At 39.8% G+C, this 13,070-nt stretch overlaps 1 protein-coding gene across 4 annotated transcripts in view; it reads right to left on the bottom strand.

Moving 5' to 3' along the window:
- The window catches only part of znf618 (zinc finger protein 618), a 116,891-nt gene that overhangs the window by 20,231 nt on the left and 83,590 nt on the right, over positions 1-13,070 (bottom strand). For all 4 annotated transcript variants that reach the window (XM_060841360.1, XM_060841362.1, XM_060841361.1 and 1 more), the window contains 3 exons: positions 5,136-5,225; positions 4,484-4,564; positions 3,313-3,402 (listed from right to left, as the gene is read on the bottom strand). In XM_060841360.1, coding sequence (XP_060697343.1) covers positions 3,313-3,402; positions 4,484-4,564; positions 5,136-5,225 — 261 coding nt within the window. The remainder of the gene's footprint in view (positions 1-3,312; positions 3,403-4,483; positions 4,565-5,135; positions 5,226-13,070) is intronic.

Here is a 13,070-nt window from a genome sequence, read left to right as displayed (position 1 = left end):
GTGGGAGGGGAAATGAGGAAACTGGAGAAATCTGAATTCATACCTTGTGGTTGGAGGGTTCCCAGGCGGAAGATGAGGCGCTCCTCCTCCAGCCGTCGTGTTGTTATGTTCTGCCGGTGGAGGAGTCCAAGGACCTGCATGTCCTCGGTGGAGTGGGAGGGAGAGTTAAAGTGTTTAACCTGCTGTGCTTTAACCAGCAACACATTTTCAGCTGTGATCTCCAGCATCTGCAGACCTCATTTTTTACTACTTCATCAGTTGGGACCATGTCCAAATTATGTTATCAACTGTAATCAAAGAATATATTTTAACTGCTTGGATCACTAAACTTTGGAGTTATAACTGAACAATTACAGGATTTATAAAGTGCAAACAGTTGCACAAGGAAAAGTTAACAATGTTTAGCTGTCAAGGATATCCTGTTTGCATTGTAACCATGAGATATTTGCGTGCTGAATCAATTAATAATATTAAAGTAACATCAGAACACAGCAAGACTCCTGGCCACACAGGATAAAAGGAACTCACTTGAAGAGATTCACGGTAAAGATTTGAAGAAAGAGGAATAGAACATTAGAAGCTATCTTGTAACCACTGGAGTTAGGTCTAGTCAGTGGGAAACATGAATCATTTAAACTCTAGGAAAATGATTAATAGTCAAGGTCTTTTCCTAGGATCGAGGAGTTCAAAACTAGAGGACATAGATTTAAGGTGAGAGGAGGAACATTTAAGAAGGAGCTGAGGGGTAATTTCAACACGCAGAGTTGGATGTGTGTGTGGAATAAACTGCCAGAGGAAGTGGTAGCGGCTGGTACAATTACAACATTTAAAAGGCATGGGTATGCAAAGGAAGGGGTTAGAGAGATATGGGCCAAATGCTGGCAAATGGGATCAGGTCAGATTGGGATGTTTGATTAGCATAGATAACATGGACCAAAGGGTCTGTTTCCGTGCTGCATGATTTCATGACTACCTTTTTTTGTTGAGCTGCTTAATAAATTGCCGTAATACTCATGGAGAAAGAGCCTTCCTGCCCAAAATTGATCAAAACTGATTTTGAAACCTGTTGCTAAACAGTGAAAGCAACAAGTTTAGGCAGGATTAGGCAATTCCACTACCAATGAACCAGATCAAAGCTCTGCCATATCAAGTTGCGAATAGCAGTGACAGTTAAATAATTAATGCTCCGAGGTGGTTCCAAAAACTCTCATCCTTAATCATAACTGAAGCCCAGCATGTGCATACAAAAGACAAAAGCGTTTACAATCTTTAACCAAGAGGAAAACAGTACTGTTAAAGTCCACATTTCAGTAACAGTTCATTATAGGTAGATGGCTCAGACTTGATTGTAGGAAGTTTAAATAAGGAAACCTAAAGGCTGAATCTGGGATTAGAAATGAGAAAAGTGAAGTTATTCCGGTGTTTCAATTATTTTGAAGGGACCAGCCATTTTGGTGAAGACTGTGACAATGGGATAAGGGGTTATTGGGAGTGGCTGCTGGAGAAATGGTCAGGCAGTTAAAGTCTTTGTACTCATAGAAGCTGAGCTCTGCTTGAAGAAGTCACACGTTTCAAAGACTTAATAGTCGAATGTGCTGCCCTATGTATGAAGGGGATTGCCAGTTTGTTGTATTAGCCATTTGAAATGTAACTTTCAGGTTTAATTTAGTAGAAACTATATTAATATGATATTGGTTTTATTATGACAGTAAGTTATAAAACGTGAATCTTGTCCAACAGGTTTTTTAAAAAATTATCTTCTCTCCACCATTAGACCAGAATAGTTTTGTTCCCTGATTATTGAGGTGTTCAGCTTCAGTCTGTGCCTGAATGCAGTAAAGCCTGGACAATATTCAGGCTAGGGCTAACAAGCAGCAAGTAACATTTATGTAATAAGTGGGCAGTTACCATCTCCAACAAGAGAGTTTAACCATTTCCCCTTGACATTTAATATCACTGAATCTTTCACTTAACAGCTGAGGGTCTCCACGGACCTTAAATTTAAAATGGAACTAGCCACATTAGTACTATGATTACAACAGCAGTACCAAAGTGAATTACGCACCATTTATAATACAGATTGCAGCAACCTGTCAAACATTTACTTGATAACATCTTCCAATCCACCATCTCCATCAAATAGATAGGCAAGAGCAGCAGGCATGTGGGAACACCACTTAGACACAGACTTTCCATTCTTCATGGTGTCAAAATGGCTTCTCTAACATCACTATGAGAACTGATACTGGAGATAGTCTGCTGTAAATCAAGCCTTAACACTCCCAGAGTTGTAACAAATCATAAAAGTATGCACAGCATTCCAATATACCTGACTTTCAGACCAAGGTTGATAGAAAGCACTGACCAGGTTTCTGTACTAAACAAGAATTATTTATTACAGGTAATTAGACTATAGCTACAGGAAAACAGATATAAACTACTGGCATATAACAATAATAACCAAAACTTGACATCCATCAACAGAGAAATAGGGAAAATAGATTATTGGCAGAGATAGAAAGTCAGTTTAGGTGATCTTTGCTTTTGGATTCAGATGTTGAGATGATTCTTCCTTGGCTGGCCAGACATCCTATTGCTCAGATATCTTGGGATGCTTGCACTTGGAAAATTGATGAATTCAAAAGTCACACCTGGTTTTCTTCAGGTTTGAACAGAACTTTTGATGGCAGAGAACAGGCAGCTTCCAGGCTGGAAGAAGATCTGCATATTCTTTTCTTTCTCTGTTTCTGCAGCTTGTTTCCAGCTCACGTCACTCAATCTGAGAACTAATCTCTTGCCAGAAAGCAAAAAGATCTTTGTCATCGTTAACTGGTCACTAGTCCAGAAGCCAATCAACTTATTGGTATCACCTGACTGCCTCTGAATACAGAATCTCTCAGCTCTGCTTCACTTACAACTTATAACTTTAATTACTGCTGGCTCAAACAGGCTTTTATGATCTTGTCACACGAATTAGACTATTTGCTTTTCAAAACATGTAGCAAAAAAACCCTTAAAAATCTTGAAATAGTTCTCTTCTTTCAGTCCACAAAAATAAAAATACACTCTTTAAAGAATACCCTGACCACACAAACTCTCATGGTCCAAACTGAAAAATCACCAATTTCATAAAGGCAATTAAGGTTGGGTAATAAATGCTGGGCTTACTTGTAATACCCATGTTGCATGAATGAATAAAATGTACATGTAAATTCATTAATGTTAGTTCACTGAATTCTTCAGTCCGATTTATGATCCTACAGTCTGTTACTTATTGCAAGAACAAATTTAGATTTTGAATGTAATACATACCAGAAGATGCATGCAAAGCCACGTGTTCCTGGTAAGGAGTGTAATACTTGTATCGTTTGCCACAGTATTCACAGATGTAGCTACCTGTTTCTGGACAGTTAAATAAAATAAATGAGAATTGACAGCCAACTCTCAGTTCTCGTTTTAGCAGGAAATTCAAGAATGATAAACAAAAGAAAAATATTACAATTCAGCTATAACAAGAGTTGTAATAATGATTTAGTGGACATTTTAATTTAACAACTCTGGATGGCAAATTAAAAATGCATCACTTTCTCATTGGAGGGGGAAAAACAGTTAAGAACCACTTTTCCTGGAGCAGTTGGGTTAATAAACTACATCGGGCTTAGTAAAGATTTATGACTAAAGATGCTGCGCTTCTTTATCAAATAATAATGGAACTGAAAACAGGTGAAGAGGGACGACAGACTGCAAGCACATGGCACTGCAGTCTTTCCTCTTGCAATTCATTGATACAAATATGAAAATGCTCTAGCACAAACATTTGCATACTTAATATGTTACATTCATAATCATAATAGCTGCAATTACAGCACCTGGTTATGCATCAGCAATTATTAAAAATGTTCAATTTCCCAACATTGGAAACCTTTGAAAACCATAAAAGTTTGCAAGTAACAACTGATCAAATAAAATACATTTGGGGCCTAATTTTCAATTCAATTTTACATTTTCACTGTATCCATGCACAATTGGGGAGATTTATTAGTTTACTTTCCCTTGTTTTACATGCCCTTGTAATTTTTCAACTGAATCATTTTACTTATATCATACTCCAGGTTCCAGTTTGGTGCTCAACATTAGATAGCTGCTCATTCCTTGTGTGTTTCAAATTTTAAAATACCTTTTATAATTAAGCTTTCAGCAAAATAAAACTGCGTTCAATAATCAAGTCTAAAACATGGACAGTGAAGTTGCAAAAATTGGCCAAAACAATGCTTTAACAGATGTTTTGGAAAATAATTTCAAAAATTCCTGCCACATTAGTATTTTGATGAGCCTGTTGTTTTCCCAGCAGCACATATAAACACATTTTTCTGCCCAAATTGGTTCTGATATTACGTGGCACTAGTAAAATTGAAGGGACTGTGACACATGAACAATGCAAGTTTTCACTATGCATATACTTTCTCCATGTAACAATTCATACTTGACCCAGGGCTGCGGACAGTTTCCTCCACCTGTTCAGTTTTCACTTCTGCTGGCGTCTCAACTGCCTGATCATAAGGATCTATAATTAAGAAAGATGTTTAATTAATTTTATAACATCACAGTGCCAATTGAATAGCATGAATTCATACAATAACCTTCTTACCCCATAAGAATTAGTTTCTCCTGAGAAAGTGTGCTTGAATGTCATTGCTGGATGTGCCCTTCTAATATATACATTAGAGTAAAATATCCATAACTTACTGCAAATTTACAAACACATTTCATGCTGCAGGTTAATACACATTACAAATCATAAGAATTATCTTAAGAATCAGAAGAGATATGACACTGTTGTCCCTTGCATCCTGGAGTTAAAAATAGTTTGTGCATAACTCATTCTACTCCACATCCACAGAAGTCCTTCGCGAGTAATTATAAATGAAAAGCTTTTAGCTGTTATCTATGATTTCCAGTATTGTTTCATTTTTCTTTTGAGTGTCAAATATTTTGACATTAACATTCAGTGGCATTTAGAAATTGGCAAATCTCCTATAAATTTGAAATTGATATTTATTTTCACATCAACCATCAGCTACATGCATTTGTGCTAATCCAAAACAAAGTGAAACAACTACTTTGCAAATACATACCATCTACTGCGTGTAAATCCCTGTGTTCTTGGAAACAGCTATAATATTTGTATTTCTTGCCACAGATGTCACACATATATCTAAAATTCTCTGTAAATCAAAAGGAGAAAACAAGTCAATAAGGTGGCTTGCTTTCCATTTTCTGTCCCAAAAGCTTTGCTAAAACATTAGGGAATTCTTATACTTCAAAATACACTGCACAAAGCAGCTTTGAAACTACTGCTGCAATACTTGCATGTCTCTTTCCTGTTTACATTTGCTTGAACATTTATTCTTGGCTTTACAGGGTCAGGGGTACTAATCTTATTGGATTATTGGTGGAGACCTGATCATATTAATCAAGATTTGATAATGTTATTACATCCTCATTACGTAGACTTAGTTGCATGCATAATGAGTGTTTGTCATTGCAGAAAATTGACAAATCATCCATTAACAGATGAAGAAAATACATAAACGGGAACTCAGATAGAAATCATGAATGCTAATTCTCTTCTCGGTTATGAGCAACAGTGCCCAAATTCAACTTGCTCGACTATACAGAAGCAGACAGTACATAATTTGCAATTTTATTGAACCAGTCAACAATGAAAATCCCTCATTCAACTGATATTACCCAGAGATCTCAAATTTAAGAAATTATACTCACAAACACAAAACATTTATGATGGCAGAATGTGAAAATAACTAAAAGCAGCTCTGAAACAGCCTGAAAACTTATTTTGTTACTTCCAGTTCATCTGAAGTGAAATTGCATAAACTGAACTTCAATCAATGCCTAAAAAGCCAGACAGTAATTGGAATGCACACAGTTCAAATCACATGCTGAACGAAAAACCCTGTCTACTTCATACCTTTATCCTATAGAGTAATTTCATTTTGTTTGCTGGGTAACCTGCAAAAAAAATGCAAACTCAATCCAACTTAGTACGCACGATATAAAATGTGTGTGTAAGGAAAACTAAGCAAATGACGTAGTTAGCTCTTGGTTTGCAAGTGACAGCACACAGAAAATTAATCTTCCATTCCAGAAGATATAATCATCCTCACGGGCACTTGCAGATGAGGATGATTTGCTTCCATTCTCAGGGGAGTCCGTAGCTGACGGTACAGACTGGTGCAGCTTCCACAGGTTGTTATACTTGGGACAGACAATGGCCGCAGGAAGGGTGGGTGGGACATTGGTGTGGCAGCGCGCTCCTTTTGCTTGGCAACTGCTTCTTCCCCTCAACAAGTCTCAAGATGCTCAACATCTTCCTGGATGCTCTTCTTCCATTAGTTTTGGGCTAGTGATTGCCAAGAGTCTGTTGGGAATGCTACCCTTCGCTAGTGAGGCCTTGAGGGGATCACTGGAGCACTTCTTCTGTCCAGTAGGCCTTGCCTGCTGTTTCAAAGCTGGTAGTACAGTACCTGCTTGGGGAATCTTGTGCTGGTCATGGGAGGGTATGCCCAGCCCACTGTAGCCAATTAAGGGTGGTCAGTGCCTCGATGTTGGGGATGTTGGCCTGGCTGTGGACGCTGATATTGGTGCATCTTTCTCCCCAACAGATTCGCAGGATTTTGCGCAGGCAACGTTGGTATACTAGTCCATCATGTAGATAATCCACATCTCAGAACTGTATAGGAGGGCAGAAACCACCACATCTTCGTAAGCCACGATATTGGTGTCGGGCCTGATGTTGTTGTTCCCAGACACTCTTTCCCTCAGGCAGCCAAAGGTTGCACTGGCACACTAGATCTCTTTATCAATAGCTACATTGGCCAACAGGACTCTCCTGAAGTATTTGGAAGCAGTCAGTCAATGTTCTCTAAGGCCTCTTGTGGACGTTGATGATCAGGGGTTCAATCCACAATGCCAGGCCAGATTGGTGGAGGACCTTCATCTTGTGGGTGATCAGTGCGAGACCCACACTCTCATATGCCTCCCTAACAGGTGATGACGATGATCTGGAGTACATTCCAAAATTGCACATACACAGGCATCATCTGCATACTGCAGCTCGATTACACTAGTTTGGGTGACTTTCTTTTTAGCTTGAAGGCAGTGGAGGTTGAATAATTTCCCGCTGGTTCTCTAAGTTTTCACTGCACAACAGATACAGAGGAAATGCAGAGAAAATCATCTATCCATCTTTGACCTTACAAAGGCCTTTGACAAAGTCAAAAATCACAACACCAGGTTGTAGTCCAACAGGTTTATTTGGAAGCACTAGCTTTCGGAGTGCTGTTCCTTCATCAGGTAGTTGAGGAGTATATGACTATAGGATTTAGAGCAAAGGTTTACAGCGTGAGGCAACTGAAATTATATATCGAAAAAGGCTTGGACTGTTTTGTTAAGTCTTTCATCTTTTAGAATGGGCATGTTGGTTTCAGTTCTTTCAGATGTAAATGCCAGAGTTTTCTTACATTCTCAAGTGATCTTTAACAATAGGTGCCATGTTGGCCTAAATAATGCATTGAAGGTGTGAGGGGGTGCCCTGTGTGAGGCTGCCTGTGCCCCAATGTTCAGACAGATTCTAATGTAAAAGAGGGATTTACGGAATCTTACATGGATTCATGCTGTTTTTGAGCAAAAATAAAATGTAATTCTGCAAGTAACAAATCAAACATAATATATTAGCTTGACGACCTTGCGTCATTGTTTCCCTCTTTATAGATGACGAGTGTCTCCAGTCTCTTCTGATTTTACTTCTTTTTTCCAGCTTCTGTAGTATTTTGCTTTTATATTAAAATTAAAATGTTCAAGATTTGCTTCCAGATGGAATTTACAGGAGCAGAAGCAGCAACTGAAGAGTCAGCATTTCAAGGGGAAAGGAGAAAAGAGATTCAAAAATGATGGAAAAGTGGGCTGGAAAAGATGAAACAGCTTGTCTGGGCGCCTTAAAAGGCACAATCCTGTTATGATTTCCAAATGGAAAGGTAATCTTTCTAACTGTGAAATAAATGATTAAGAAATTGCCAATAATAGACATCAAGAAATAGACAAAATGAATCAGCAGGATTATAAAAAAAATAGAACTGCAGCATTTTAATTGAACAAGAAATGAACAGTGCATTTTGAATGTTACTAACATGACAGTCCTGTTATTTAACAAGAACTCCTGAGTTAGATCTTATCCAAAATTACTTGAGTTATCATTCACACTTCAGCATTTGATTTCATTTGCATTAATTCTCGGTGATGACATTTTTATTTTTCCTTACGCAATAGAAAGTTTGCCATGGTACAGAATACGTTGTTTGCGAATAACGCAGAGAAGGGAAGAAGGATAAATTCCACTCGGCTCCATTACAAAATCATATATTTGACTTCTTTAAAAAAACGAGAGATTAAATTTACTATCAAGAATTTTCTACTTGGGGAAACTCAGTTTACAAGCAAGGACTTAAAATAACACCTGTTTATTGTTGCCGAAGTATGTTAATAAAACTATTCTCTTTCAAGTGAAGTTAATAATCACACAACACCAGATTATAGCCCAACAAGGTTATTTTGAAGTACTAGCTTTCAGAGCGCTGCTCCTTCATCAGGTAACCAGTTGGACTGTACCCTGCTCTCTGAGATTTTTAAACTTTGCACACCCCAATCTAGCACCGGCACCTCCACATCATGGCTTTCAAATGAAGATACCTGAATCTGGTTTATTTTCTTCTTGTCATCTGGTTCAGTAACAAGAAGAAAGTAAACTCCGTCCTCCTTTCAAGAATTAAACTCCGTTCTCTTCCATACTGTGCTTAATTACTGCTGTCAGAAACGTTACTAATGTGGCATGTATCCCTCAATTATAAATCCAAGACCGAATGTTTAATCACCACATGCACAAAAGCACAAATCAGATGATCTGCAGTTTCAATATATTTGCAAATGCTTAGCATTTCCACATCAATGCAGAATTGTCAATTTTTAAATTAATAATGTCATGTGAGCAACATGCAGGATTATTAAATCACAATTAGCTAGAAAGACCGTACATTTCAAAACAAGACAATATTCTTCCACCTGCCCCCACAGTTTGAAACCAGATACAGGAAAAGGAATAAAAAAGCACAAATATGACAAGGAGCTATTACAGATAGGACATGATATAGAACTGGAGAAGAGCAATAATATCACGAATAGTTTACGACTTGGAGATGCTGATGTTGGACAAGGATGTACAAAGTTAAAAATCACACAGGTTATCGTCCAACAGGTTTATTTGTAAGCACTAGCTTTCGGAGCGCTGCTCCTTCATCAGGTGGTTGTGGAGTATAAGATCGTAAGACCCAGAATTTATCACAAAAGTTTACAGCGTGATGTAACTGAAATTATATATTGAAAAAGACCAGGATTGTCTGCTAAGTCTCTCATCTTTTAAAATAAACATGTTGGTTTCAGTTCTTTCATATGTAAATCACACAACATTTAAAAGTTCCAATCTCAAGTGAACTTTAACAATCGGTGTCATGTCGACCTAGATAATGTATTTAAGGTGTGAGCTGTCCTGTGAGAGACTGTCTGTGCCACAATGGTCAGACTGATTCTAACCTGAAAAATGGATTTACAGAATCTTACGTGGATTCATGCAATTTTTGACAACATGTAATTCTGCAAGTACAAATTCACCCCACAAACTTGTGTGTATGTATGTATGTGTGCATGTGGTTGTGTGCGCGCGCGCACGTGTGTGTGTGTGTGTGTGTGTGTGTGTGTGTGTGTGTGGGTGGGGGGGGGGTGCAGGGGTTATGAGTGTCTGTGAGAGTGTGTATATGTGCAAGTGTAAAGGGGTATAAGTCTGTTAGAAGGTGCATGTGAAAGTATGGGAGTTTATGTGTGAGCATATGAGAGGGTCTGCATGAGTGTGGGTCTGTAGGAGAGTGTGTGCATGTGCGCGCGTGTGTCTGTTGCAATGGGGTCACCTGTAGTGTGACATGAACCCAAGGTCCTGATTGAGGCCTTCCCCATGGATACCAAACTTGGCTATCAGCCTCTGCTCAGCAACTTTTCGTCGTTGCCCGTCCCAAAGTCTGCCCTGGAGGACAGTCACCCAAAGGTCCAAGGTAAAATATCCTGGACCACTGAAGTGTTCCCTGACTGTTGATTATTGGGCAGTGTCCATTCAGAATATAGTTTTAGCAAGTTTTGAGAAGATTTGTATCTCGGTTGTGGTTCTGGATGTAGGTTTGCTCGCTGAGCTACTTGGTGACATCTTCAGTGAACCTCAGGACGAAGCACTGCTGGTATTTCCTTCTTTCTATTTATATGTTTGGGTTTCCTTGGCTTGATGTCATTTCCTGTTCTTTTTCTTGAGGGTGGTAAATGGGATCCAAGTCAGTGTGTTCTGGTTGGAATGCCATGCTTCTAGGAATTCTCGTGCATGTCTCTGTTCGGCTTGTCTTAGGATGGATGTGTTGTCCCAGTTGAAGTGGTGTCCTTCCTTATCTGTATGTGAGGATACTATTGAGAGAGAGGGTCATGTCGTTTTGTGGTTAGTTGATGGTCCATATATCCTGGTGGTTAGTTTTCTGCCTGTTTGACCAATGTAGTGTTTGTTACAGTCCCTGCACTGTATTTTGTAAATGACATCAGTTTTGCTCGTTGCCTGTATAGGGTCTTTCAAGTTTATTAGCTGTTGTTCTAGTGTGTTCATGGGTTTTAGCTATCATAATGCCAATGGGTCTGAGTAGCCTGCAGTCATTTCTGAAATGTCTTTGATGTAGGGGAGAGTGGCTAGAATTTCCGGGACACGTTTTTGTCTGTTCGTTTGAGTTTGTTGTTGAGAAATCGGCAGACTGTATTCATTGGGTACCCATTCTTTTTGAATATACTGTATAGGTGATTTTCCTCTGCTCTGCGTAGTTCCTCTGTGCTGCAGTATGTGGTGGCCCGTAGGAATAATGTTGTGATGTAGCTTTGTTTGTGGAAGTTGGGGCGATTGTTTCTCGAGTTATAAAAACACTACTGTGCTACTGAGACTTTATAAAGCTCTGGTTAGGCCACATTTGGAGTACTGTGTCCAGTTTTGGTCCCCACACCTCAGGAAGGACATACTGGCTCAAAGTTTGGGAGAAGATTTGTAGCTCGGGTGCTCGTTGTTGTGGTTCTGTTTGCCGAGCTGGTAGTTTTTGTTGCAAACGTTTTGTCCCCTTTCTAGGTGACATCCTCAGTGCTTGGGAGCCTCCTGTGAAGTGCTTCTGTCACGTTTCCTTCGGCATTTATAGTGGCTTGTCTCTGCTGCTTCCGGTTGTCAGTTGCTGTCCGCTGCAGTGACCAGCATATTGGGTCCAGGTCGATGCGTTTGTTGATAGAATCAGTGGATGAGTGCCATGCCTCTAGGAATTCCCTGGCTGTTCTCTGTTTGGCTTGCGCTATAATAGTAGCATTGTCCCAGTCGAATTCATGTTGTTTGTCGTCTATGTGTGTGGCTACTAAGGATAGCTGAGGAATCTACAAACAACGGACAGATAACCAGGTCTGACCTACAACGAATGAAACCTGAAAGCAACAACACCCCAGATTCTATGGGCTACCTAAAGTGCACAAACCAGACATCCCACTCAGACCCATAGTATCACTATCACACAAACTGGCTAAAGAGCTACAGCAGAAACTGAAACACTTGATCAGCGGATCCAGGCACTCTATACAGTCAACACAAGAATTCTTGGACATCATCAGAAATATACACATAGACAAGGAAGAAACCATGGTCTCATTCGATGTAACGGCACTGTTCACTTCTGTTGACAAAACCCTAGCCAGAGAAACAATATCCAACCTGCTGGACATACAGAACAGACAACAGGACGTTGAACTGATTAACAAAGATGGCATACTTAAACTACTGGACCTGTACCTCACAACACACTTCACATTCAACAACCAGATATACGAACAAATCAACGGATCACCCATGGGCTCACCGATCTCTGGACTCATAGCAGAAGCAATCATGCAAAGGTTAGAACAAACAGTCTTACCGCAAATACAATCCAAACTTTGGGTCAGATATGTGGACGACACCTTTGTAATAATTAAAAATACAGAAATAGAGAACACACACCGGATCATCACCGCCATACTCACAGGAATCTGATTCACGAGAGAGGAAGAAAAGGACAACCAGCTCCCATTCCTAGACGTGATGGTACAGAGAACACCGAACGGAGAATTCGGCACGAAGCTATACAGGAAAAGCCACACACACAGACCAAGTTCTGAACTATGAAAGCAACCACCCCAACACACACAAACGAAGTTGCATCAGGACACTATTCAAAAGGGCCACAACACACTGCAGTACACCAGAACTGCAAAAAGAAGAAAAACACCTACACAAGGTATTCACCAAAAACGGATACCCACACAATTTCCTAAGGGAAAGACAATGGAACGAGGACATGCCACAACCCAAAGGACTAGTCACACAACCATACATCAAGAGCATTTCCGAACTGACAGCCAGACTGCTGTGACCACTAGGACTCATAACAGCACACAAACCAACAGCCACTCTCAGACAACAACTCACCAGGACAAAGGACCTGATACCCAGCATGAGAAAACCCAACATAGTGTACAAAATCCCATGCAAGGACTGCACAAAACACTACATAGGACAAACAGGAAGACAGCTAACAACCCGCATCCACGAACACCAACTAGCCACGAAACGACACGACCAGCTATCCTTAGTAGCCACACACGCAGATGACAAACAACAAGAATTCGACTGGGACAACACTACTATTATAGCACAAGTCAAACAGAAAACAGCTAGGGAATTCCTAGAGGCATAGCACTCATCCACAGATTCTATCAACAAACACATCGACCTAGACCCAATATACCGGCCACTGCAGCGGACAGCAACTGACAACCAGAAGCGGCAGAGACAAGACACTATAAATGCCGAAGGAAACATGACAGAAGCGCTTCACAGGAGGCTCCCAAGC

Source organism: Hemiscyllium ocellatum, chromosome 21 (genome assembly GCF_020745735.1).
Source record: "Hemiscyllium ocellatum isolate sHemOce1 chromosome 21, sHemOce1.pat.X.cur, whole genome shotgun sequence".
Lineage (NCBI taxonomy): Eukaryota > Metazoa > Chordata > Chondrichthyes > Orectolobiformes > Hemiscylliidae > Hemiscyllium > Hemiscyllium ocellatum.
This window is presented reverse-complemented; position numbering and strand designations above follow the sequence as displayed.